The 27711-nt window shown below is 37.8% G+C and overlaps 2 protein-coding genes across 2 annotated transcripts in view; one reads left to right on the forward strand and one right to left on the reverse strand.

The window, feature by feature from the left end:
* On the forward strand, positions 1-15540 carry cep68 (centrosomal protein 68). Its single transcript, XM_057848192.1, has 8 exons — positions 1-148; positions 3126-3412; positions 3635-4588; positions 5063-5240; positions 7057-7253; positions 10240-10362; positions 12310-12406; positions 12483-15540. The coding sequence occupies exons 2-8, from the start codon at positions 3152-3154 to the stop codon at positions 12563-12565; spliced, it is 1893 nt and encodes a 630-aa protein (XP_057704175.1). The 5' UTR covers positions 1-148; positions 3126-3151; the 3' UTR covers positions 12566-15540.
* LOC130922918 (ras-related protein ORAB-1-like) overlaps positions 13140-27711 on the reverse strand; it is a 15538-nt gene continuing 966 nt past the window's right edge. The window contains exons 2-6 of the mRNA XM_057848193.1: positions 23269-23341; positions 20328-20423; positions 18795-18890; positions 17820-17951; positions 13140-14557 (exon numbers count right to left, since the gene is read on the reverse strand). Coding sequence (XP_057704176.1) covers positions 14357-14557; positions 17820-17951; positions 18795-18890; positions 20328-20423; positions 23269-23341 — 598 coding nt within the window. The 3' untranslated portion in view covers positions 13140-14356. The remainder of the gene's footprint in view (positions 14558-17819; positions 17952-18794; positions 18891-20327; positions 20424-23268; positions 23342-27711) is intronic.

Genomic DNA, 27711 nt, shown 5'->3' on the forward strand with positions numbered 1-27711 from the left:
ATGTTCAATAAGGTTGACAATTCAGCACTGTAAAAGCGGGACTCAAACACAACACGATTTGGGGAAGAAGGCTAGCGCAGCAATATTGAGAAAGCTAGTCTCTACAAATGGGCAACTAAAGCAAAGATACTATACAGTACTAATAAAGGTGAGCGACTGGACCGGTTTATGTAGCTCTTTGTTCATCTTTAGCCAGGAGGCTTGATGATCAAACTTTTCATTTAGTGACTGACTACTCCGGCGTCTAGGGGACAAAACAATCCTCATACTTGTACTGTGTATGGACGCCTTTCTGTATGCCAGATAATGACAAGTCGGAACGGCGTTTTATTACAGATGTTTAATTTCTTGTGTATTTTCATACTTTATACATCCACTCATCAGCCCAAATGTTGATTTCTCGTGGGGAAGTCGAGTTTCTAGGCTGCACTAGTTTTATGTTTTTTGTTGTTGATGTCATTGGGTATCATTTTATTCGTTCAGCATCGTCTGCATCTCAATTTATAACTTAAGTTGTGCATGTATTGAATATCTAACAGCAACCGAATCCATTTTCCGGAGATGCAGCCCTATAGCATCAATGACTGTGAAAATGTGCATTCGTCTTAATGGAATAGGCACTTGGACAAAAAATCAGGAGTACATTACAATAGTAATTTATTTTTCACTAACTTTTGTTTGCATGCGGCTGGGATAGACAACTTGACTTTTGACCAAATTTAGGCACAGTCCATGTACTAGCCAACACGGCAAGGCGTGGCAATATGACATCATTAGAGCAACTTCATATTTCACATGCAAGTAATATAAGCTTATCCGTTATTAATTTGAAAAGTCCCCAATATTAAAATCATCAACAAGTGACCTAAACTAACAACAGTGGCTTTGAATTTAGCAGTAGAGCCGCCATGTTGTCCCTTCAAAACAAAAGATTGTTCAACCAACTTTCTTTGAAGATAGTTCCAAAATATGCCACAAGAGGGCATACAAGGATGGAACCACAAAAAGATGAAATGTCCTTCGCCGCAGGTGTGCAAACAGTGCAGCGCAAAATGGTGTACAGTGATCCTTCGTTTTTCACGTTTAATGGGGACAGAACCCGCCACGATAAGTGAAAAACCGCGAAGTATTGCCCCCCCACAAAAAATACAATTTTTAGTGCAATGTATTTATTCGGATCAGTCATTAGAAAGAGATGCATGTAAGACATGTTTTTTTGTGTTTTTTTTTACCGTTTTCCCCAAAGTATAATTTAAACAATATTTTTTTTTTATTTATGCGTATATATATTTCAATAATTTGTTTTTAGGCACTTTAAATGTAATAATTATGATAAGTTTTAAACATGTTACTGTCCCACATAATTATTTTTAACACATTCACTCCCAGCCATTTTCACAAGAGCAACCCCCTTGGTTCCCGGCCGTTTTACTGGATTTTGACTGATTTTGCAAGGCCCACAGAAAATTATTTTCTTTTGCCATATAAACATGGAACCCACCAAAAGAAACATTAGACTCTTTTCTCTCAGCAGGAAAAAATGGTTCATATCTTTTTCCATTCTTCAGAAATCAGCATTAGAAAATAGCTTAGTTTGAGCAATTTTCCAATTTCTGATGAAAAAAAAACGAGATATTGAGCTTTTTGTAAAAGCATACATTTCAAACATAACTTTGACTTTATCACAGCTATTTTTTGCTTCTGTGACATCCAAAACATCTGAATAATGTTTTTCTTCTACAAAACAACATAAACAACAAGACAAATTGAGCTTTTGATAGCAAAGTGACAATTCATTCACTTATAACTAACAGAGATGGCGTTTGGTGGCCGCGACAGCGGGTTAAACTTTTCCCTCATTGCCGCCTGTCTCGTAAAGATGGATTTAAAAAATGTTTGTTTTTATTTTGTAAAAGGAAAACATTATTCAGATATTTGGGATGTAACGAAAGCAAAAAATAGCTGTGTTAAAGTCAAAGTTATGTTTGAAATATATGCGTTTACAAAAAGCTCATTTTCTCTGTTTTTTTCATCAGGAATTGGAAAATTGCTCAAACTAAGCTATTTTCTAATGCTGATTTCTAAAGAATGGAAAAAGATATGAACTTACTTTTTCAGCTGAAAGAAGAGATTCTAATCTTTCCTTTGGTGGGTTCCATGTTTATATTGCAATAAAACAGAATTTTCTGTGGGCCTTGCAAAATCAGTCAAAATCCAGTAAAACGACCGGGAGCGAAGGGCCTTGCTCCGGTGAAAATGGCTGGGAGTGAAGAGTTAAGAAGAAAAATGCTTGTCTTATTTAATGCTTCATTGAGTGTCCACTCAAATCCGCTCCAGCTGCTCACTTACACACAATGAGTTGCCACAGCAACTGTTTAACAAGTTAAACAATGATTGACGCATGAGCCGCTTTGAAGGTTGAATCTCTGGCAAGATCAAAGCTTAACCGTCTGTCAATCATCGTTTACTTTAATAAGCAACTCCAGTTCACTCTCTGATGAACAAAAATCAGGGAGAGGGAGGGAGGAAGCGAGCGTGATACTGCGCTATTGGCTCGGGACAGCTCATCTGTATTTTTATTTTTTATTTTTAATGGAAAAAGAAATCCACGATGGACTGCGGGCGCGAAGTTTGAAGTGTGAAGTAGCAAGGGATTACTGTATTGGCAAGTGCCAGAAGTGTAAGTTAGTGGGGTGCTGGGGGTGTGACCGTCTGGGTCTCTAAGGGGCCTGGTTTGCAGGCATAAAGTGGAAGTGGTTGGGCGAGGGGAGGGACAAACAGATAGGTAAGATGACATGCTGATCCGTAATACACAGTAGTGTTTGTGTTAAAATATCTCTGCCAGGCGCGTTGCCGGTTTTCTGGAAGGTCCTGCAAAAAAAAAAATTCCACTTGATTTAGGTGGTTTATTACAGTTCGGTCACGTACGTTGACTACAGTTTCGTCCCATTTGTTCCCCGCATTTTGGCGCAAATTAAAGTAAAAGATAAAGAAGTCCCGTCAAACCAAAACCGAGTGGTTTTCGTTGTTTTAAAGCGTGTGTCACTGTATGCCGCTATGTTGATAGGTGACTGTGGTGTATTTATATATGTAACCTTATAAAATTACATTTGTATCTTTACCAGAATCTTCATAGGTGACATTTCATCCAATGGACACCGCTCAATGCACCCAGCCATGGAAGGTGCACGTTCCAGATACATGTCATAAACACAGCATAAGATTGAATGCAGACGACTTTGCAAGTTACAAAAGAGAAATCAAATGGGAGAAAGAACACCCCCCTAAAAGTGTTACCATGGCCCCCACTTCTAGGTATCTGGTTGACAGACAGTATGTGATGAGAAAGCCTCTGTTCTCTATCGAACAGCCATCTATTTTAAAGAAGACCCAGCATTGTCATCAACTGAAGGCAAGTACCTTATGTATGTGATTACTATCCAGTAGGGGTGTAACAGTTAACTAATAAGTTGAACTAAGAAAGAAAATATACAATTGTTGAAAAATGTTCTGCCCCTGAGCTGTATACCAATTTATTGTATTCGCTTTAGGGATCACAAATCATCATTTGTCAAGACTGCCCACAACCCAGGAATTCTAAAATGTGATTTTATTTTATTTTTATGTTTTACAGGAGATTCATGTCAGTGTCAGCAGCAAAAATGAAAGTCAGCATCCCACTAATAATTCAGTGACCAGGTTAGACAAAAATCCGGTAAGCTACAATTTCACTCCCAGTGAGTCAGCATCTTTACAAGTGTGCAACTCTCCACTGGGTTCTCCGGACATCACCAGTGAGTTACAACATGAAGAAAAAAATTTTGGACCTACTTCAACCAGAAAAAAATCCCTTCAATATGACCTCTCCAGCTCCGTCTTGGATTTCCAGGAAAAAGACTGTTCTGTGAGGCCACAGCTAACATCCACTGTTCTATATCCTAGCAGTACCCCATGCTCTTTCGCTTACTCAAAAATAGGCCAACAAGAGGTCAAAAAACAAAACATCTACTCTTCAGCAAGGCAGTCAAGAAGAAGAAACATGTCGTATTATGAAGCAAACTATTGGGACTGTGTCATTCCAAAATCTTTGCCCAAATCCACAAATAGGCAGACCGCAGCCTGGGATCCAAACCAGGAATACCAAGCTTTGCTCGACTACACTTACCCTCTAAGGCCAGGGCACGTAGACAGCGAGTGGGACAGTATGGGAGACTCTTGCCGACAACAAGACCTGAACACACAGGATTCTGGTATAGAACTAGATAACCTTTGTACTACCAGCCCATATTGGTTACACTCAAACGTAAGCAACACAATAGAGACTAAAGCGTGGGACAGTATGAATCCGAAAAGCAATTCCTTGGACCTGAACCCATCTGTGCTTTTCTCAAGGACAATGTCTAATGAGTTGTTATTGGACCATGTGGACATTATTGACAATGATGTTCAATATGAACAACTCTCCTCCGTCTCTTTTATCCGTACAACAAGTCTTCTTTCTCAGTCTAAATACATAGACGGGGACATTGACAAGGAATTCTGGTCACTACCTGATCACCTGGAGGAGGTGCAACTCCTTACCAGACAGGTCAGTGTTGAGAAACTTGCATTTACAGTGGTACCTCTACTTACAAAAATAATTGGTTCTGGAAGTAGTTTCTTAACTTGAAAATTCTGTAAGTAGAGACGCGTTTTCTACAAGGGGCCAAGCCAGTTGGATGCCAGGAATGCTAGGCAATATCCAATGGTAGGGCAGCTATAAGTACATTCCATTCAGTCAACTTTGGGAGCTGCGAGTACCAGCCATACTGTATTTTTCCCTTTCTTATCCTGAAATTTATTTCTTAACAAGAGGCAATATTTGCCCTTTGAGGTGTGTCTTAACCTGAAAATTCTGTATGTAGAGACGTTCTTAAGTAGAGGTAACACTCTACTTTCTAAAATTGCTTGAGGCATTTTATGTTTCACAAAGTATGGTGCTGATTTTTATGGATGGATGGAAGATTTTTTTTATTATTATTATTACGGTGTATGACTAGAGCTGTTTAATCTGTGTTTGAAGGTAAAGGAGGTGACAGCCAGGCTGAATCAGCCTGTCACAGCTTTTTGTCAGCATATGGACTCTATCCTTCCCACTATATCCCATAATGAGCAGGCTAAAGATGCAAATGCCAAAGAGGGCCAAAAATACAATGGAAACACATGCACAACCACAAATGAGAGGAGTGCTGTTGAACCAGGTATTCACATCATTAAACTATTGTAAACATTACTATTGTAATTGACCTTTCGCAAAAGCTCCACCACCCCTTCGTTACGGTTGCTTAGCCGACAAGCTTCGTGACTCCAGCAGCAAGAGCCGTATACTGGAGTGTTTTATTTTGCAGCAATACCAGTGCAAAACCTCCAGATTGAGGCATAAGGGTTTACAATACGCAGCTGAAGGTGATATTGAAAATATATTTTTTTAATTGTAACAAGCTGTCAAGGCAAAAGAATACAGGTTCAAGACTTACATAAAGCAAAGAGTTGGGATACTAAAGTGTTGGTCCGTTCACAAAATGTTGCATAAAAAATGGGTGAATGCACCAGGGTGGCATGCGCGGGCAACTGCCACCCTAAAAGATAAGCTTGCCACCCCACTGATGGAAAAATAATGACGTTTTGGTCAATTTGACATTTACTCCCATCAGTTAAATGGTGATGTCAGTGAGGCTCCTTATAATAATAATAATAAAAAGATTTTATGGAACTATGTTTCTCTATCAGTTCGTAAATGTTACAGGGTTCCCATGGGCCCTTAAAGTCTTAAAATGTCCTAAATTTAAAATCCGAATATTTAAGGTCTTAAATGTTCTTAAATATAATGGAAAATTGCATTAAATTTCCAGATGCTGCGTTTAATGCCAGGGAAACCCACTGTAACTATACAGCTATAGTCAGACCAGTAGTTCTTAACCTTACTAAAGAAAGCGAACTCCACAAGTTTCACATGTGGATTCACCGAACCCTTCGGTATTAGATGAAATCAAATTCAAAAATCAAATCAAATTCCAGCTAGCAAGCTAATAATTTAGCAAATTCCTGTTAAAAATTCTTCTCATTTTGGACAGCATGTTTTATAAACAGGTCAAAATTTGAGACCACGCTGCCAATTGGTCTGTTGTATTCCCTCATACCCAGTGCCAGTAAACCTTCCACTGAGCAAACCAGTTCCTTCTCCCATCAGATCGAGGACTAGCAGTTAAAAGATTAAGCCTGTAAATTAGGAGCAAACCTGTCCAAAACCTGGTTTAAAAAGCCACTTTGCTTAGATTTAAACAGTGTACAAAAACAGGGCTCTGCGTTTCTTTCCCTTCACCAAACCCCTTGGGGTTTGATTGAACCCAGGTTAAAAACCACTGACTCAGACGTTATAGCGATGACAACCCAATAAGATACAATATTCGAAAAAAGTAACTACAACGTTGATATCTAGTTTTGTTAATATTTTTGTCTCTACGTGCAAATTAGGCAAGACCGCTCGCTAGTTAGCTTCTGGCATTAGTTTAATCTTACCTTAAGAGAAAACGTCTGTATTCTTGTTTGTTTTGGAGACATTTAGCTGGGAGTGACACCATATGTCCACACTGTTTAATCCATTGGATTCCTATTGTTTTTTTTTTAGCTTTGGGAAAGAAAAAAAACATTCGTACTGATTACTAGGTTAGCTCGTGTCTGATTTAAATATTCCATGATTTAAATATTCCATAAGCACATCATTTCACAATTTTGGACGTCCACAGATTTTTGATCCTTTTTTGTCTTCTTCCGTAAAGTTTTATAGCAGTTGACGATCTCAATACCACCAAATCAATCAATTAAACAATGGCCCATCTGAGAGTTTTCAGATCCTGCTCACATAACAACGGTCTCCAGGATGTATAATCGGTCGATGGCCGTTTAGGAGGCGGAGTTTGCGAAAGATCAATTGTAGCCAAGTATGTCGTGTTGGGTTTGGAGTACAAATACATCTTATTTATTTTGAAGTGAATACAATCTCTTGTTCATCATCAGATGATAATGTAAAATCCGAGGCAATAAGGAGACGTTCCACTCCATGGCAAGAATCTGTTGGTGGAGGATTGATTGACAGCAGTCTCAAGGAGGTTGAGACCTTGGTGGAGCAGCTTGATGGTCTCCACCTAATTAATAGCCAGAAGCTCAACCTTGTGGACAACCAGCAAAACGACTCTCTGACGCAACATATACATGTAAGTAGAGACCACTTCTAGTGGCCTTGCTTCGGTTCTTGTGTCTTTAACTATTAGCCAACATGACTATTTCTAAGCACACAAGGGGACGTTGACATCTGCTGAACTAATTTTCCATTAACATATTCATACTTTTGCATAACCTAAATTTTTATAAATATATTTGAAATGGTGCCTTGCAGCAGGAGCTAGAACAGGCTGTGGCAGCCTATTCTAGCGCCATACTGTTCCCGTTCTCCGCCTCGCTGTGGACTATACTAGAACAGGCTGTGGCAGCGGCGACGCTATTTCTCCTGTTGATCGCGCACAGTTATGGTGTTATATAGGCATGTGCCAATTACCGGTTTCAAGGTATGCTGTGGTATGAAAACCTCAAGGTTTCAAAACCGCAAAAATTTTCCATCATACCGTCCCTAAGGTATTAGCTATTTTTCATGTCCCAAAAATTACTGGAGAAATCCCTCGCTTGCTGTTGCTCAGTCTCAGTGTGTCAGCTGTGGTACACGATGGCTAGAGGAGGTGAAACTCCTGAACTTTTCCCCCATCGAAGAAAACGAAATCGCTAGTATGGGAACACTTCGGCTACAGAAAAGTTACAGACGGCCGCGGCTTAGAGGAGGGCCAACCGACATGTAAAACATGTTTGCGGAGGGTGGCTGCCGAGGAGGCAATACGTCTAATATGACTTCCCATTTATACAAAATTAGAGGTTAGTAAACACTGTCACAAACCTTTCCCACCAGCTACGAGAGTTAACTCCTGTGTGTTTAGTGTGTCTAGCGGTGGTAAAACATGTTTTTTTCCTCTCTGGCAACTGTGTTGAAAAAGATTGTGTGTGTATAACGTAAACCTGATACAAGTCATAAACACGTGCTTTTTATGGAAAATAATTCAGTTATTTTTGTTCTGATGGTAATAGTGTTGAGCTGTGGATTTAGGCTCACCTAAAGGACTGCATTTATTTTAATTATTATTTATAATGATATAATAATTATTTATAATAATTATTGTAAATATATAGAATATTTCAGTTATTTTTTTATTTATTTAATGTAAACATTATACTTGCTCCAATTTGCTAATGTTTTGAAAAATAAAAATCCTGTTCAATGGAAAAGTTTTTTTGTTTGTTGTTTTTAAAACCCAGATCTCTCAAAGTAAGACATTTTAGAGCTGTAATTGCAATCCCGTAATACTGTGATATATTGGCCTAAGGTTATACCTTCAGAATATCATACCGGCACATGCTTAGTGTTATACTGTATTTGTGCCACCATTCTGAGCGAGCAATGATAGATTTCGAGCAAAAATATATATGTAAAGCAAGCAATAATAAATTGCATGTTAGTTTTACCCACTCAATTCCTTCCTTCCGCTCTCGCTCAATCTCTCAACCCCTGCGCTCGCCAGTTTGTTTTCTGTGCGCTCTATTTGGCTAACGTGTATTTCATATGCAGAACTTGTAAAACTATGATTAAGTACAGCGGTAACACAACAAAAATGTGAAATAGTACAGAAATCTGTTGTTGCAAGGGCTGCCTAGGAGCCGACAGGCGTGTGTGCACGTGGGCGGGCAGGGAGAGAAGAAAGTGCGCACGCTGAAATGAGTGTGTGTGTGTGTGTGTGTGTGTGTGCGTGTGTGTGTGTGTGTGTGTGTGTGGCGATGTTGGAGGCTGCCGGACTTTTTTATGTGCTCGGCAATAAACGCCACAAGTTAAAAGTGATCAAGAGCAGTTGTGATTTCCACCTGTCACTCCAAGAGTTACACAAGGGAGGTAACACTGTGAAAACAAAGTACATTGGTTAAAAGACGTCTTATATCTAAAGACACTGTGTGTCCAGAAAATGTGGAATTCATTCCACCAGTGTAAATTTTACGGTATTGTTGAGAGAAATAAGTACTAAAATGGTTAAAATGGTATCTTGTAAAAAATAAATAAATAAAAAAAGCAGGTTAAGGGCAGGTTTTTGTTGTATGGGCATGTTTCCATCGTTCCTGTTGAATCATAAGAATATTTTAAATAAATTATGGACATACATTTTTTGGGCTACTTCATTAATCAGTAATATACTATGCATTGACAATCGGGATCATCGCGATAACCGTGATCATCGTTCATAAATCGAATCGTAGCACCCTGAATCGTAATCGAATCGAATCGTGGGGTGGCTAAGATGGCACACCCCTAATAGTAATAGTACTCATGAGTCTGTAAAAGTGCAACAAGCCCCACCTCTCTCTGCTTTGCTGCAACACTACTGTTAACTTTGAAGAGACCGCATGTTGAGCCTAGTTTACAAGTGGCTTGTCATATTGCAAGCTGTAAGTGCAGACTCCAAAAATACCACTAACATTATGGTGACTTCCAGCTGTGTCTGATACCTTGACTTTATTTTTTCGATATACCTTCAACCCGGGTTTCGGCCCATGCCTCCACTTGATAAACCATGCATACTGTTGCTTGGGCGTAACCAAGGAGTGCAGAGAAAGTGTGGAATGTTGTTCAGGGCAGGAATACTTGACAAACAAGCAATCTCAAGCATGTTTCATTGTGTACAGTAAATGTTTGAACTGTAAAGGAAAAAAGTTACCCTTTATTTCCAAGAAAATGTGCGGCGTTCCCAATGCACTTGGTGTATTTAAAAAAACAACACACATAATTATAAGAACAATATTGACAATAAAAGCAATTATAGGGGTAATTATCAACTGGTTTACTTGATCAACATGATCAGGTCAAAAAGGGCATAGGAAAGGACCGATGTATATAACTATGTAAAGGACTGAAAAGTTCAACTGGTAGTGGGTGAAAGTATATGAAGACGCTGTGTAAAATGCCGATTACATGAACACTAAAGCGCACAGAAAAAAACTGATTTGAAAGCAGCGACCAAAGAATCAGTTCATATCATCAGGCAAACGTAGAAAGCTTGCAGCAGAGAATGACAATGTTGAAAAGTGTTATAATTAAACTCTGTGTTTCAGATGTTTTGTTCACTTTTGAAGCAGTACATCTCCTGGCTCTACGAGGTTTCTGACAAGATGGACACATTTGCTAGACCCACTCCAGATAACGACAACCTAAAAAGCTCACTTGCTGAGTATCAGGTATCTTACACAATGTCAATGATTTAAAGGAGCAATATGTAAGATGACATATTTATTGATAACACTTCAATTATTCATTAAATAGCCTTAATATTTAAATAGACATGAAAGAAACATGTTTTTTTGGAAAATTTTCTAACACAGTTCTCAACGGTTATTGTTTTGATTCTGCTTATACAACGGGTGTCCCGCCCTCCACCAATCAGCGAATTACGAGCCGAGTTCTTTGTCTAGCCACAGCTTTGTAGGCTTCGGAAACTAAGGTTGCAGAAATGAGACAAGGATATCCATATACGTTGTGCACTTGTACTACAAGTAAATTTACTTATACTACAAGAATGTGTACTTAATTGTACTCAGCTATGGTTACTTGCAGTAGTACTGCAACGTTTAATCAATTAACTTGTGTAATTCGATTAGAAAAAAGCTTTGTATCAAATTTTGCTGCTTCGATGATGCCTTTAGAGTGGCGTTGTAATGGTTTGTTTTGAAAGTGTTTGCATTTAGTTCTATTGATTTGGATGGATATACTGCCCTCTAGTGGTAACAGCGAATATGCCATAACACGTTTAACATGGCTGAGTTCAGCTGCGTCCTGTTAAGACAACATATGGTATGTTTTTGTTTGAGCTAATGTTTGTTTATGCATATGTTATTTAGAAGTACCGTATTGGCCCGAATATAAGTCGGCCCTGATAAGACAACCCCCTCTTTTTCAAGACTCAAGTTTGAAAAAAAGACTTTTGAACACCAAATTAATTTTTATACAGAAAATAATTACAGTACATCTGAAACAAATGATTATAATATATTTAAGAGAAAAAGCATGTTATTTTGCCTCATTCCAATCTTAATATCTGAACATTTAAATATGTAAACTAAAGTGCAATCACATTCGTAAATGAATGGCTTCTGGTTTTTGAAATGTAAATAAACCAATCTATTGTGATAAAACAAAATTGCAATAACTGCATTAAACATCAAAGTGAAGTCTAACTGTAACTGTAGTCTTGAAACAAATCTGAATAAGGAAAAACATTGCAATAAAATAATACAAACTGGTTAAACTTGAGAGTAGCTGAGATCTGTCATGACAGAACATCGCTTCAGTGATATCTAGCGTGAATGGGTATAATGTTTAGACCGCGAATATAAGACGACCCCCTGTTTTTTAGTCTTATTTTAATGCAAAAAACACAGTTTTATATCTGGGCCAATACGGTATACTTAGCAGTTTTTTTGTTGAAATATGTGTTTGATTTGTTAAGAGCTCTGTAAAATGTTAGCATTTTGTAGCATTTAACTAGTGAACTTTTGATATACAAGTTAGCTAATCGTTCTTTTGTTGTACTGTACGTAGATCCTCATTTATTTTATTATTTTTTTATATACCATTTTAGGCTAAGTTCAGGTATTTTGATTTTGTTTTAAATGGATTTATTGCTCTTGTGAAATGAAAGTGCAATCCTGCATAGTTTGAAGAACCACTCAGGAATTTTATTTTGTATTTGCATTTAATGCTCTTTTAAAGTGGAATTTTAGCTAGCCAAAACAAATGTTATTGCAGGGATAAACATGTTTGTTTTACATCTGCTAAAATTTACTCTGCAATGCATTAAATGTTCATAATCCGATTACTCGATCATTCGAACTAACTGATCAATAGTTGCAGCCCTAACTAACTGCGCACTCTTGCACTTCGTTTTTCGACCATGAAGGCAAAACAACCCACACAATTTCACCAGAATTGCTTTCTAGTTTCTGGTTTAAATTATGTGATAATCCAGTTTGATTTTCCATTGCGAAGCCCTTATCTGGCAGCCCAAAGGGGAAGGAAGGGGATGTTGTTCTGGTTGCAGTACTATTTAACGCCACCAATCTTACATATTGCTCCTTGCAAACTGGAAGTATCAGCTTGACACTATTTAGTGTGGGTTTTGTTCTTAGAGATTTCAACAAGAGGTGAGGAGTCAACAGCATCTGACCTCCCGTGTTCTGCAAACGGGTGAGCTGCTGCTAAGCTGCATGGACAGCGCATCTCCATGTAAGGTTATATCTCCTCTTTGGTGAATGAAAAGGCAACAAGAGTGCAGATTCACTCATGTTCCCTTTCCCTTCAGTATTAGGAAACACACTGCTTTTAATTGAGAGGCAGTCGAAAGCTATGGAAAAGCTCACGGATCACTTTTTGTCCTCGATCTGATCCATCAAAACTCAACCCAATCCCACCCAGCTATCCAGTTCAGGAGGACATGTTGGAGAACAGTGGCCCCACAGCCATGAAGGCTTTCACTCAGCAAATGTGGCTATTTCCATCCATTTTCTTTAGTTTTCACAGAATTGCTGCCTGTCAGGCTGTCCTTTTTTTTCTAAATCATTGTTGTTATGTTCGTCTTTGCCGTAGTTTTGTGAAACGGGATACAAAACTTGTAACATGAGAATAAGAAGTGGGTCAGTTTGTGATCCAGTTGTCAAGTGTTCTTAATATGTGACCAATTTCAAGTTTTTTTCATGTGCAAAAAGTGAATTGCTTTGAGCTTTCCAGATGCCTCATGAAGAAATATCAGAACTGCATTATCTGAAAGTACGGTATTCTATTGCAACAAGTTATTTTCACATGTTTTGTTGGTTTTAATGACTGATTTCTGAAGTTTACACATTTTGGCACTTTATGTTCCTTCTAAAAGATGTGCACCAAAATAAACATTTACTTTGACTCAACTCTGCAGAGCTTTTGGTGCGTTCACTGAATAGGATCTTCATTAACCATACGAAAAAAGTTTCATCACCTTTATTAAAGTATTACACTCGTATTCCCAGAGTGCTTTTCAAACTGAATCCAGTTGCCTTTATTATGAAAACGATTACATTGCATTTATATGCATTTCTGCACTTAGATTACCACAATACACAACAGTTTAAAACAAATGTAAACTGTCAAATCCACCCAAATGTAGAATAAATTACTGTATGTGGTCTTAAATGCATCGCAGTAAGAATCACACACATCTTTTCATTTTACACAGCCTGGGAGTACAGTATTTATTTTCGGTTTATGTATTACGTGTTGAGTAGAGAATCCTAAGAATGCAACAAGGACTACGGAACAGACATGAGATCTGACACATCAAGTGTGTGTATAGAAAATAAAAATATCCCGTCAACCTCAGTGAGATGGCGGAAGGGCTGAGGTCCTCTCCGAGAGTGATGCATTTGAGTGTTCTCAGTCAAAAATCTCAGGTCTTGTTTTCTGTTACTACTCCAACTACAACTAGATAATGTGCAATACTCTCTAAATTTCCCAACACCCCTGTTAAAAGGAACCAAGTTGAGAAAGACACACCCGCATACATAAATATGTATATACATATATACACATATGTATATATACATATTTATACACACGTATTGACATATACGTACACTCAGTACTAATGTTGAGATGCTGGAATTGTGAGACGTCAGACTGTGGTAGTTGAATAAAATGGAACAAAAACTTTGTATGCAGACAAACAAAACAAGAAACAGAATTACTTTAAAAAAAAAAAAAAAAAAAAAAAATGCCAGAACAAGAGATAAGGGGGGTATACAGACAAAAAAAGCCTTCATGGAGCAGATTAAGTTACCAAACCCAAAATGGAATGCTGTAATGCTCACGCACGGACATACTAACACACAAACACACAATTGTCTCATGAGTCTCAAATTAAACAGTCTCAGTCAACTGAGACAAAATTTGTTAGGGTTGTCTGGGTCAGATAAAATAATCATTTTTTTGGACAATTTGTCATCGATACCAGGACAGGGTGGCAAGATGAATGCGTTACTTGTTTTTGGTAGTGTGCTACATTATTGTACAAATACAGGCAACTTCATCTTGTTCTCACATACACATGTGACTCATGTCGTCCCTACCCTGTCAGATTGCGGTAGAGTTTTGAGGAAGATGGCAGCCAGGCATACAGGCCTGGAGAGTAGAGGGCAAGTTTTGCTTTCAGCAGCAGCCTCCCGATGAGGGCTTGACGGTAGTGCCAGGGGTCAGCTTCATGTTAGGCTTGTCGCCGCCGCCAGCGGCGGCCCCAGGGCCCATTCTCTTTTTGATTTCTGCAGCCATGGTCATAAAGGCCTGCTCCACGTTGGTGGCATTCTTGGCACTAGTTTCCAAGAAGGGGATACCCAGAGAGTCAGCGAACTCCTAAACACAACAAGGGAAAGGTTGAATTCATGAAAAAATTTCAGTGCCATTCGCTGCACTAGACACCCAATCCAGTCAAAATGAACTGGATGTCTAGCGTCAGTGGCAGCCGGTGAGCTAACGTAGACACTATTCTAATGGAAAATTTTGGTAGCAACTGTTGGTTCCTTTTTTTTGTAAACAATGACACCTTTTTAAAACAATTTATCTTTTCCTGGTGGGAGCTTATCGGTAACGTTTTGGGCTACATAGTATCTAGATATATCCCCTTTTCAAAATATTGTCACACACATTGGAGTGGCCCAGGAGTCTTTGACAGACCAGTCCACTTCATGGACGGTGTTGGAAGCAATCCAGCCAGAATCACAGATAGGTCTACAGCTAATATTCCCCAATCTTGGCCCTAACTTATTCAGTACTGTGGATTTACAGCTCCACAAAAACGAGAACTGTAACCAGATCAAAGGCCACATGTAGGACTTTTAATTCAAATTTGCAATATACAGTGGTACCTCGAAATGATCGCTTCGACACACGATCTTTTCGACATCCGATGTAAAATTTGACACGCAATTTGTTTCTACACCTGACGACATGCTCGAAATACGACGAGGTGACAGCGCCGCAGACAGGCGCACGGTGGATTTTCTTGTAAGAGAAATCAACACAGGTTCCAAAAAGGTTAGTGCAAGTGGTGAAAGGAAAAAGGTGACGCTTTCCAGGAGGGTTCTCCCAGCAACAAAACCCCAAGGCGCAATGAAGGTGAGGGCTGACTCTCGGCAGCCGGCCGCAGTGGGGAGCCAGCCTTAAAGCCCCAGTCTTGCTAGGGGGCCCCGTCCCCGCGAACCGCGGCGCTTTCGGGCGATGTATTTCAGAATTTGTGCAATACAACACGCCTACTGTCTGCTCCAGTTAACGACAACAACCTTTCTTACTCTGTGACGTCAGTCACGCGGTGGGTTCAGGTACAGCACGCAAAACACGTCCGCTACATTAAAACCCGATTCAATACATTACTACAGGAATTATTAGTATTATGTTATTCCGATTTTTATTTATTATTCATTTGTTTTGCTATGTGTAATTGCCATTTGTAATGGTACCAGCTGTATTTATTAAGGATTTAGTGTAGGTTTTCGGGCTGTTGAACGAATTAATGGAATTATAATATATTCTTATAGGAAAATCCTGCTCGACATACGACCATTTCAACTTACAAACAAGGTCCTGGAACGAATTAACTCTGTATGTAAAGTAGAGCAGGGCGGTAAACCGAAAATTTACCGTGACCGAAATTCTTCACGATGACCGACGTAATTTTGACCATGTCGGTAAATTCGGTAATTTAATAAAACAAGAAAATAAAGTCTTTTCATCCTGCTTTGACTCTGTGTTGTTCGGCTATGTTCATTCTATGTCAAGTTCTATGTTAAATTCTGTGTCATTACTGCCATCATAAAATCTTAAATGTTCCATTTGCAGAAGATCAATATATAGCTTTAATGTGTGTGTGTCTGTGTGGGGGTTCATGTGTGCTTGCATGCATTAAAAAAATGCACTGGGGAAAAAAAAAACCTGAAACCTTGAAGTAAACGCTTGTGTTGAGTAATTATATCACAGCAGCCATTAACATTAAGTTGTCTTTTTGAAGTGTACTGTTCAAACTGTTAGTCATTTGTGTTACAATGACATGTTTGCACAGGTATATTGATTTTGAGAATGTACATTGTTCAAGCCATACAAGCTGTTATACATGTTCATACTTTAATTCTTATTGTTTACAATCTTTTTTGTACACTTAATGTTTAGACTTCATGTACAATTGTTGAATATATTAAATTGAAAGCTGGTAAATAAATCAACGAGAAACAGTTAATCTGTATTTCATGCATGGATTCAGATTTTCAAATTATATAACAGTGCGCTTGGGCGAATTTATCGTCATTTTTCGTTATTGAGGTAAATCTGCTCAATTTACCGTGATACGTGCTTAAGGCCATATCGCCCAGCTCTAATGCAGAAGTACCACTGTACTTGTACATTAAAAATGGATAGGTTTGAGTATGGGAGTAGTCAGAGAGGTCAACTACTAATATTCACCACCCTTGGCCAGAATTTATTCAAAATTGTGGATTTACAGTACCACATAATTGAGAACTATAACCTGATTTAAGTTTACATGCAGGACTTTTATGTATTTTTCCAAATATTGGTACAATATAAACACAGTTTTAAGTATAGGAGTTGTCAGAGAGGTCCACTACTAATATTCATCAACCTTAGCCAGTACCTATTCAGATTTGTGGATTTACACTGCCACAAAAATGAGAACTGTAACCTACCATCTATTAAAACGACCCGTTGCTCAGGGGAATCGCATAATACTGTACTGACGTGACGGCGCAGGTAACGCACATGTAGATGGAGAGGTTTCAAGATCAGGCGACTTCATTTCATTTTTAAATGATGACAATGATGGCAGCAGATATTTTCAAATGTTCAGAGTAGGGCTGCAGGCTATCGAATATTTTAGTAATCGAGTAATCGACTGAAAATTCTATCGATAAATCGAGTAATCGGATAAAACATTTTTTTTAGGTAAAGAGCAATTATAAATATACATGAGAAAAAAAGACATTTAATCCAATATTCAATCAATGTCTTTATTTCCGATTGTCCCGCATTAAAAGTAGTCCGGGCAAAAGGTGATGCTTAAAGCCGGCAAAATTAATAATAAAATTATAATATAATATAATAATTCGGATCAGATTTTAAAGTAGAGTTGCTCGAGTATTCGTTTCAACTCTAGTTCAGAGTGCTTTTAAGAGTTGGGAACAATGCGAGCACACGTAGGTTAACTACCTTGCTGCTCGCTGCATAATGCTTGGATTATGCGGGTGCGCTACTTTTAGGGTCCGCTCATTTGACCACCGGCCCACCGAAGAAATCCCCAGTATCCTTATATGCCAGTCCACCCTTGTTGTCACACCCCTAATTGTGATTATGCATAATGCAATCTAGAATGCAACCCCTGCAAAAAACGAGAGACTACTGTGTGTAATGCTTACACATGCGCAGTTCATTTCTCTTGAGAAATTGCGTTAATGTGTAAGAAGCATAGTTCGAAACATGCTAAAAACATGACGTTCTTTGAAATAACTTCTGTTGTTTTAATAAATATGGCAGTAAGATGTTCTGTTTAAAAGTAAAATTAAAAAGAATTTCTAGATGCACTGTAAAGCAAACACAGTTGTTGCCTTACCTTTGCTGTTGTGTAATCCACTACTTTCTTTGTCGTCAGGTCGCACTTGTTGCCGACCAACAACTTGTTGACATTTTCACTGGCATAGCGGTCAATCTCTTGTAGCCATTGTTTAACATTGTTGAAGGATTCCTGTGATATCAAACAGAGGACAATGTGAGTATGCACCTCAGTACACAATAGCATATGACTTTTCTGAATTGTGTAAAATGTTTACGGTATAGAGGTCAACCAATATATCGACCGATCGATATATGGGGCTGATATATGGACTTTTTTTTACAACATCTGCTAAAAAGATTTTTATCATGCATCCGTGTCGGCAACTGTGGCCGCCACCGACTGACAGTAGGCAGGCTGCTACATGATACAAGATTTTTTTTTTTTAACTTGCATGACAGAATATGCAACGTGGTTTTAGACTTTTAGGGCGTTTACTGAGTGATCCTTACACACTGCATTCGCGTTAACATTGCTTTAGCATGGCGAGCGTCCTCTTAAAATTTCTCAAATCTCATCGTGACATCCAGGTAAGTTTAATTATTTGAAAATAATTTACTGTTCTTGTTGAGTGTGTATAATCATAAAAAGAAGTGCTGCGTTCGGTGGTTTCGGTGGCAGACCGAAGTAACCCTTTAAGCCTCAAGTCATCATTGTAAATCTGAAGCTGTTCTCAATTGATTTTACAAATAAAGGTTACATACATACACATAAAGCTTGTTTAATAATAGTAGTCCGCAAGTCCGGCATGCCTCACTTCCGGTTTTACGACACTCATGTTAAAAGCATGCAATTCTGTATGTAATGTAAAAATGAACTAAAACATGTTTGAACAAACCCGAGCTGGATTGGGCTGTCTGGCGGGGTTGTTACCAGCCCACTGGCCATACGTTTGACACCCCTGTATTAGATTGTTCAATCATATTCAATAAGCTGAGAGTTGCAAATCAGGAAATGCTGTGGTGTCACACTTACCTGATCTGTGACATCATACACAACGATGATACCATGAGCACCTCGGTAGTAACTTGAAGTGATCGTACGAAACCTTTCTTGACCTGCTGTATCCCACTGTGAAAGGTGAAAAAAATATTAAGTTTGGATTAGTTGTTGGTTGATAAACAATCTCCCTCTCCTTACTGTGTGGTGATGATTAGGGATGGGAATCGGGAACCGGTTCCGGGCGCTCCCATTCTATGGTATCATTTGACAGTTTATCTACCAATTCTCTTATAGATTCCAACTGCACAAATTAAATAACTTTATGTTTACATACTCGGCTCAGCAAACAAGACTATGTGTTTATTCTTAGTGGGGCCACTCACCAAGTATAATAATGAAAATCTTCACCAAGTGTATTATCATTAATTTTCACAGGCCAAGTCATTATTCATGAGACTACTAAAAGAAATAGTGATTTTTCCCAAAAAGTCTTTTAATAGGTCTATCGTATTCCTCGTCGAATACGCTATAAGAAAAATATAACATAAATGCATCTAAAATAATCCTAAACGATTTTCTTAGCAATTTTAATACACATTTCGGTCGGTAGTCCACCAATCGGGGGAGGGGGGGGGGGGGGGGTTCGGAATTTGAACTTGGTGGGTCTTAGGGCCAATCAGACTACTGATTTCACAAAAAAGTATATACCTCCGCATTCAATGGTGGTATTTTTGTGTTGTGTAATTACTTTCCACAATGCACCTGACGACTACAGCCAATCAGCGTTTTTTTTTGCCCGTAATTTGAGATAGGATGGTCCCAAACCACTTTTATTCTACTCAGTATCAAAAGGCCTTTCCATAGAGTACCCCAACTTATGTCTAGGAAGTGAACAAATCCAAGTTAACATAGGATTGTGCTAAAATTCCTCTGATATTGTATGAGATCCAACCGTCCTTATGTAATTCCACCAATCTATTTATAAACTTGTTAATATTTGGGACAACAAAAGAGATACTCTGCTTTCAGCTCATATGTCCTTTTAAAAAGGATATTTTTATTTGAAAAATGTTTCAGTAAAATGTTACACATTCTTGTCTATTTGCCGCAGTTACATATTGCCACAGTTAACATCGAGGCTTTGGGCCTCTTTTGACCTCGTTGTGAGTGTGTGACTTCTAATTAAACAAACTAGATGTCAATCAAAATGTTTGTTCTTTTTCCACCAAAATTAGAATCGATAAGAGAATGGACAACAAAATCAAATTGTTACGCAATGTCGATAATGGAATCGGAATCGTAAAAATCCTATCAATTCCCATCACTAGTGATGACACCGTAAAGGTTCCAAGTTCACCAAACAACATTATATTAATGGAGGTTCTAACTAAAACTATGGAATGACTTACTTATGGAAATAAGAATTGCCACCTCAGTAGAAATGTTTAAACCAGCCTTAAAACATTTTTGCACACAGGCATTTAGCTTAAGTAACACATAAGCTTGTTTTTAGACATTGGTTGTTGATGTGGCATTATTTTAATGAACAAATTGTGCATTACTTACAATCTGAAGCTTAATGGTTTTTCCATCTAATTCAATGGTCCGTATTTTGAAGTCCACACCAATTGTGCTGATGTAACTTTCTGTGTATGTATCATCCTATTGAGGAGAAAAAAAAAGTCACTTTTTGTTTCACTGAGCAGACACAAACAGAACATCTTCTTTTAACAGATAAATTTTGACCAGGTAGAATTGACAAATTAAAGTTTTTTTTTCTTCTCTTAATATCCCCCCTTGAAAGGGAGTGAACGATCACACGCTCTCTGGAGCGTTTGCATAGCGATCTGGCAGCCGATCATGTAATATGTGATGTGATTTGTGTGATCTGCCGCCTGATATATGTAACTTCTCTCACACTCTTCAAATCCAAACTGAAAAGCCACCAAGTCAAATTATACCCATCTTGACCTCTATTCTGCTCCATGCTATGCCTTTTTAATTTTCTGTTACATGATTTTGCTTTTGCTATGTCTTTAAATGTGTCAACTTTTATTTTTTTGTACTTGTACAGTGACCTTGGGTGTTGAGAAAGATGGTTTGAAATAAAATGCATTATTGTTATTTATGTCGTAAATAACTAAATCAGGCTAAGCATGGAAGGAAATTTCATTGCACTTGAGTCATGACCAGTAAAGGTATTTTCTTTGTCCATGGCATAAATAGAACATCTTAAATTCTTCCTCACAAGGAGTACTATAGCATAGAGCAGGGCGGTAAACCGAAAATTTACCGTTACCGAAATTATTCACGATGACCGACGTAATTTTGACCATGTCGGTAAATTCGGTAATTTAATAAAAGAAGAAAATATAGTCTTTTCATCCCGCTTTGACTCTGTGTTGTTCGGCTATGTTCATTCCCCTTTAAGAAAGCAGACAGTGTGCTTACGTTTGTAGTCACATGGTTTTCAGGAAGCCAATCAAACAGAAGCCCGGTAGGCTAACGCTAGCTGCTAACGCTAGCGGCTAACGCTACAAGTAAACGGGATGAAGTCGGGCTTAAGTTAGCTTCGCCAAACTTTCACCCAACATTAAGTAAACTCTTGACGGGTTCCAGATAGGGATGGAAAAACCGAGGCTTTCTGAAACAAATGAACCACTTTTAAGACAATTGCCCTAAATTGAATCACTGTTTGACACACTGCAAGAGCCCCATCTACTGGATAAACAGTGCACGTTTCTTTTTAAAAGTAAAGTTGACAAATAGCCTCAGCATTACATATCTTCAATAGAATTAAATGGATGTCGTCTATTTCAACCAGGAGATCGTGTCGTCATTAAGTGTGATTTACACAATTAAAGTTGACCTCTTTAAGCCTGTGTCATTGCTTTTGTCTGTGAAGATGTGTTCAAAGCAGTATTTGTAATACACGACAGTGCTAGTCTTGTAAGTGGCTCGTCCTAGATGACAGGGAGTAACTATGTATTGTTTATTTTTTGTAAAAATTACAGTACAGTAAGCACAGTGCTTGGGAACAGCAATATTATTTATTGCATACTGTAAGGATTTCCAAAATCATAAGATGTAAATAATTGAGCCAAATAAAAGAAAGGAAAGGTTTGTGAAACATTTTATTTTTTAATTAAGTATAATTTCTGGGGGGCGGGTGGATGTGTCGTATTTGTATCTATTCTAAATATCTAAACGTATGCCACTATCTAGTGTATAACAATGCGGAATGAATTTAATGAAATTCAAGTGATGATATTTTTCAAGTCATACAAGCTGTTATAAATGTTCACACAAGAATTCTTATTGTTTACAAGATTTTTTTAAATACTTAATGTTTAGACTGCATGTACAATTGTTAAATTGAAAGCTGGTAAATAAATTTAACGAGAAACTGTTAATTTGTATTCCATGCATTGATTCAAATTTTCAAATTATATAACAGTTTGCTTGGGCGAATTTATCGTCATTTATCGTTATCGAGGTAAATCTGCTCAATTTATCGTGATACGTACTTAAGGCCATATGAACCAGCCCTACTATAGCACATGAGTAAACTTTTTTAAGTACAAATGCACATTCACAACAATAAGACCTCATGAGAATAGTTTTCAAATACAGTACTAAATAACCAACCAGATTTTGTTTTAGCTTTACAAAATGCTAGATAACAACAAGTTGCAGACACTGTAGCATTGCAAGAGCATCATAGAGAACCCTCAGTGCATTGTCATCTTATTAGACACATGATGCACTACTTTATTAATGTGTGACAAATGGACAACACTTTGACTATAACCTTATGTGGACTATAAGACCCTTTCAAATCAATATCCCGCTAAATTCCTGTGTAATGTGACACGGGATTTAACCGTGTCATATCTTTTAGACATGGGATGATGTATCGGGAATTACCAGAGAAGTAGGACACTTTCAAACATATGCTGTATCGGCAGTCTCTGAGCGGGGAAGGTGTGGGACGGGATTTTAATACATCATTTTTGGTGCTGTGTCAGTAGCCAAACAAACCACATTTCCAAAGATGGACGCCGAAATAGCAACAGATGTACTCAGACTGATCGCTGTGGACTCTCCAGTAGCAGTTTAATTTTGCTATCCAGTAGCAATTTAATTTCACTATCTTTCCAGTTTCCCGTGTTGATAATTGCGATGTTTGCTTATTGCTTTTAGTCTTGCGCGAAGAAAAAGGAAATGCCGTAGTGACCACCGGCCTGCTCTGTAGTCCCATGATGTTTACGTTATCAGCCTTCGCACTCTGATTCGGGACTTAACCGGTTGCATTCACACATGCCGCTACCCGGTTAAGTTCTAGATATTAGACTATGTCCCTACCCAGTTAATGTCCGTGCAATCTCTTTAAGATATGAGGGCTACCCATTTAAATACTAGGACATGACCAGAGTTCATCGTATGTCTGAAAGGGGTAAAGGAGAGAGTGGGTTGGGACTGTGAGTATGTTCTGAAAGAAACTTACTGCAAATCGTAGCAGGAGACAAGATTTGCCAACACCAGAGTCGCCAATCAGGAGCAGTTTAAATAAATAGTCACTGTAAAAGATAGAAAATTGTGGTGAATAAAGACCAACCATTTTGATTAAAAAAAAAAAAAATCTAAATAATACAGTGGTACCTCTACTTACGAATGTCTCTACATATGGAATTTTCAGGTTACCACATGCCTCAACGGGGAAAATACGGTCTCTTGTTACAAAAGGAATTTCAGGACACGAGAGGCAAAAATACAGTATGGGAAGCTACTCTCAGCTCCCGGAGTTTAATAAATGTAACATACTTAGAGCTGCTCTGCCATTGGCTATTGCCTAGCATCTTCCTGGCATCCAATTGGCTACTGTAAGAGTATTTTGTGTATCCCAGCGTCGTCACTCGTCCCTCGGGCAACGAGGTGTTCCGACAGCTTTAAGTGAGTGTATTAACATTCAGCTTGTTTTGCAAGTTCCGAGGTCGAAACAAAAAAACAGTGGGGCGACCGATGTTTTGCGGTCGCTGCCCCCAGGTTGTGGAATAGCCTTCCCCCTGAAAATCGCACCATTTCGAATCTAGGCCTTTATAAATCTCAGCTAAAGACTCACTTTTTTAGACTCGCCTTTTCTCCAGACTAGGGTAGTCTGGTTTTATTTCCTAAGGGTTTTTAATGTTTTCGGATTTTATCTGTTTTATTTGCCGTTTTGACTTTTAGCGCAATGCTCTGTTTTTGTTTTAGTTTTTTTTTTCCTTAATGTCGTTGTATAATATTTTCCTGCCTTTTATTTATAATGAACCATGTTTGTCTTTGTTGTAAAGCACTTTGAGGACCTTTCGGGTTTTTGTCAAGGGCTATAGAAATAAATTTGATTATTTTTTATTCTTAACATTACACTCGACTCTCACTTTATGGTTATTGTGCAATAGTTTAATTGTAACATGTATTTGTTACATGTTTTGATGCATTTTTGTGCTTTATAAAATACTTAGGTCTAAATTTGGGGGGGGGCTTGGAACGGATTAGGGTATTTACGTAGAAAACGCATCTCTACTTACGGAGTTTTTAGTTATGAGACTACTTCCAAACCAATTAGTTTCGTAAGTAGAGGTCCCACTGTAGTAGCAAAATAAGTACTGGTAATTAGGGCTGCAGCTATCGAATATTTTAGTAATCGAGTAATCGACTGAAAATTCTATCGATTAATCGAGTAATTGGATAAAACAAATATATTTTTAGGTGAAGAGCAATTATAAATATACATGAGAAAACAAGACATTTCATCTAATCTTGAACCATTTTCAGTCAATCAGTGTCTTTATTTTCGATGTATATTGTTGAAAACAGCCAACAATTGCATCTCAGATGTAACTAGAATTTTAAAAAAAGACTAATTCACTGCTTTCACTCAAAAAACCTTTATATCTTATTAAAAAAAATATATATACACTGTATATATACCTAAAGATGCTCTTACGCTTGATAACACACATCACTTAAAAGTTTGGATTTTTTCCCACGTTTCAATTGAAATTCTGTTTGTGTCAAGCCATTTTTAAGTTCTAGTTAAGTTTTAAGTTAGTCTAAACTGTAAGTCCTGATAGGATTTTGAGGGACCAGTGCTACTGCTACTTGGTGTTTTATCCAGCAATGTCTACTGAGCTAAAATTGATAGTTAGCATTATTGAGTTTTTATTTTACACCCTCATCACTCCACAATGCTATGTTATGTTAAAGCCAGTATGTAAGACACGTTAGCCACGCATCGACAGTGGTCATAATTAATAGAAACCTAGCCCTCCGCAGGGCTAGCGTTACTTGAGTTAGTGACAGTAATGTTAATCTTTATTTATTAGCGCTTAGCGCTCTACTGCTTTAAGATGGCGGCTGTTTACTAACGCTGCCCAGACGCGGCCGAGTCTGTCATTTCATATCTAGTTCAACATACATGTGATCTCTATGAGACTCATCAGACGCTACCTACCAACATAGCATCGTGCGGGCTAGTATTTAGCAACGTCAGCGTCGTCTGTAGAGGCTGAAGGTTGCAGTAAGTTTTTTTTTTTTTGCTTCTTCCTCTACGCACGTGACATCAGCGCGTTGTCCCGCATTAAAAGTAGTCCGAGCAAAACATGATGCTTAGAGCTGTCAAAATAAGCGATTACTCGAGGTGAATAAAATTACTCGGATCAGTTTTTAAACTCGAGTTACTCGAGTTGCTTGAGTATTCGTTTCAGCTCTACTGGTAATTGTGGCTTAGAATGACACATCAAAATTGACTGACAGTAGAAAACTAAAAAACTGACAGTAAAACATGCACACATTTTTATCTCGCAAAAGCAATCTGACCAGAAAAAAAGGTTCATGATTTTTTTTTCTTTATATAGCTGATATCAATCGTTTTTATTCCTTTTTTTTTTTTTTTAAACGTAGTAAGAACAAAGCCTAACTAAAGAGTAGTTCAAAATTTTACTCAAATAATAAGTAAATATTAACAAAAAAAATAACGGCAGTAAGTACTAATTAATCTTTTAAACAACACTGCTCTTTGTCAACATTTGGAAATACTCCAGCAAAAATGACAAATATACAAAGTCAATAATAACATTAACCCAATAATATATAGAAAAGTATAATAAATCAATTCTTCAACGTTGCAAGAATGTAAAAAAATAACAGTTATGGCTCACAAATAATAATAATGTTTTTTTTAGGCAAATACAATGAAAAGCAAAAGTAACTGCCTCCTCAGGGATAAGACACAATTTAAAACTTTAGTTCTTTGAAATGTGCAACAATTTTAAAATGTGTAACAGCCATAACAGCCAGCACGGTGTTGTATGGCTGCCTACAACATTGTTATAGAGCATCCAGGTGCCCAATTGGTCGGTGACGACGTGAGCGACTGGTAGATCTCGGGGTTAAAAATGGTGTCAGTCGTGTACGTGTTTGAGGGGGGAAAAAAAGCTATATTCTTACCGTATATCATATCTGTATTCAATTCACAATAATAAGCTCAAGTTGTACTGACAGTTGCTCTGCTGCCACGGATTTTGTGTTGACTGCTTTGAAATGCAGTATTTGACAGATGCTTTTGGTGGTACTGTTCTAGAATGCTTTATAGTCTGTTTTTGCATATTCATAGTCATTTTATGATTTGTATATTGTTTTTAAAATGATTGTTAGTACAAATTATTTACTCATGCTTGTGCTGTTATTTCTGTTTTTTTTTAACATGAGGATTATGTCCTGATTGGTAATAACTCCAGATATTCCAAATCAACTGATTTTGAGTCCCGTTCCATTACCTCAGAAGTGTATTAATGAGGGGAAAAAAGTACAAACATTTGACCACTATTTGAACAAAGCTATCCCAGCATTTTAGCTATGTAAAAGTTATTAGTTCAGCATTTTTTTTTTTTTTGTGTAAATAAGTTGTGCAGCACAAAATAAGGTTGCAAACAAATTACGTTTCAGTATCTAGTTTCATATAAATAAACTTGTTTTTAAAAAATTGGTTTGTGATCGAATGTGATAAATTAGGCTATCTTGGTTGTGATTTTCTTGACTTGTTTGCTTTCGCGACACATTTTTTCTTTGTTCTGCAAAGTTTGTCTCAGTAGTGTAAAAATTCAGTATATTATAAAACGTACTGTATATAAACACCATTTTGCAATGTACTTATACCTTTGGATGATTTTGCTGTTTATAACTCATTCACTCCCACTGACAGTGACAGACATCAAATTCATTTCAGCTGGGAATGCCTGGTATTGGGTGATCATGTATCACTGCCGTTGACGGAAACAGACGTCCAATCCAAATTCACTCGTTTGATCGCTGCCACCCTTCTCAGACAAAATGGATTGAACGTCTATTGCTGTCAACGGCAGCCTATAAGTTAATACTTAAAAATAAAATTAAATACATTTTAAAACTATATTTTTTACCCAATTCCGGTCCTCAGAAAATTATATGAATGGGCCGATTTTTGATCACATGATCGGAGACGTCCCTGGTAATAACTCTTATGCCCACCTCCATAGATTATATATGCCCCTTTAAGAAAAACGTCTGGTCACGGGACTGTGTGTGGATTAGTTATTCAACATTAGACAATGGACTATTTTAGGTTACTGAAAAAAAAAGACAATACAATTCTGTGGATGACAAGCGTCAGGAAAAAAAACTGAAGTAACAGCAAACTAATTCCTCAACTCTGCAGTTGTGGCATTGAAGGCATGTAGGTGGCATGTGATCTTCTCATGACTGGACACTGTTAAAGGTCTGCTTCAACACTCCTCAAATGTTACAATAAGGATGAAATCAAATCACTATCAATATCAATCTAAACTTTGCTACATTGTGGCATTTATACTTTGCTCGATCTGGCAGAATCTCTAAAACATTAACGCTATTGTGTGTTGATGTTTAACGA

Source organism: Corythoichthys intestinalis, chromosome 10, assembly GCF_030265065.1.
Source record: "Corythoichthys intestinalis isolate RoL2023-P3 chromosome 10, ASM3026506v1, whole genome shotgun sequence".
In the NCBI taxonomy this organism is placed as follows: domain Eukaryota; kingdom Metazoa; phylum Chordata; class Actinopteri; order Syngnathiformes; family Syngnathidae; genus Corythoichthys; species Corythoichthys intestinalis.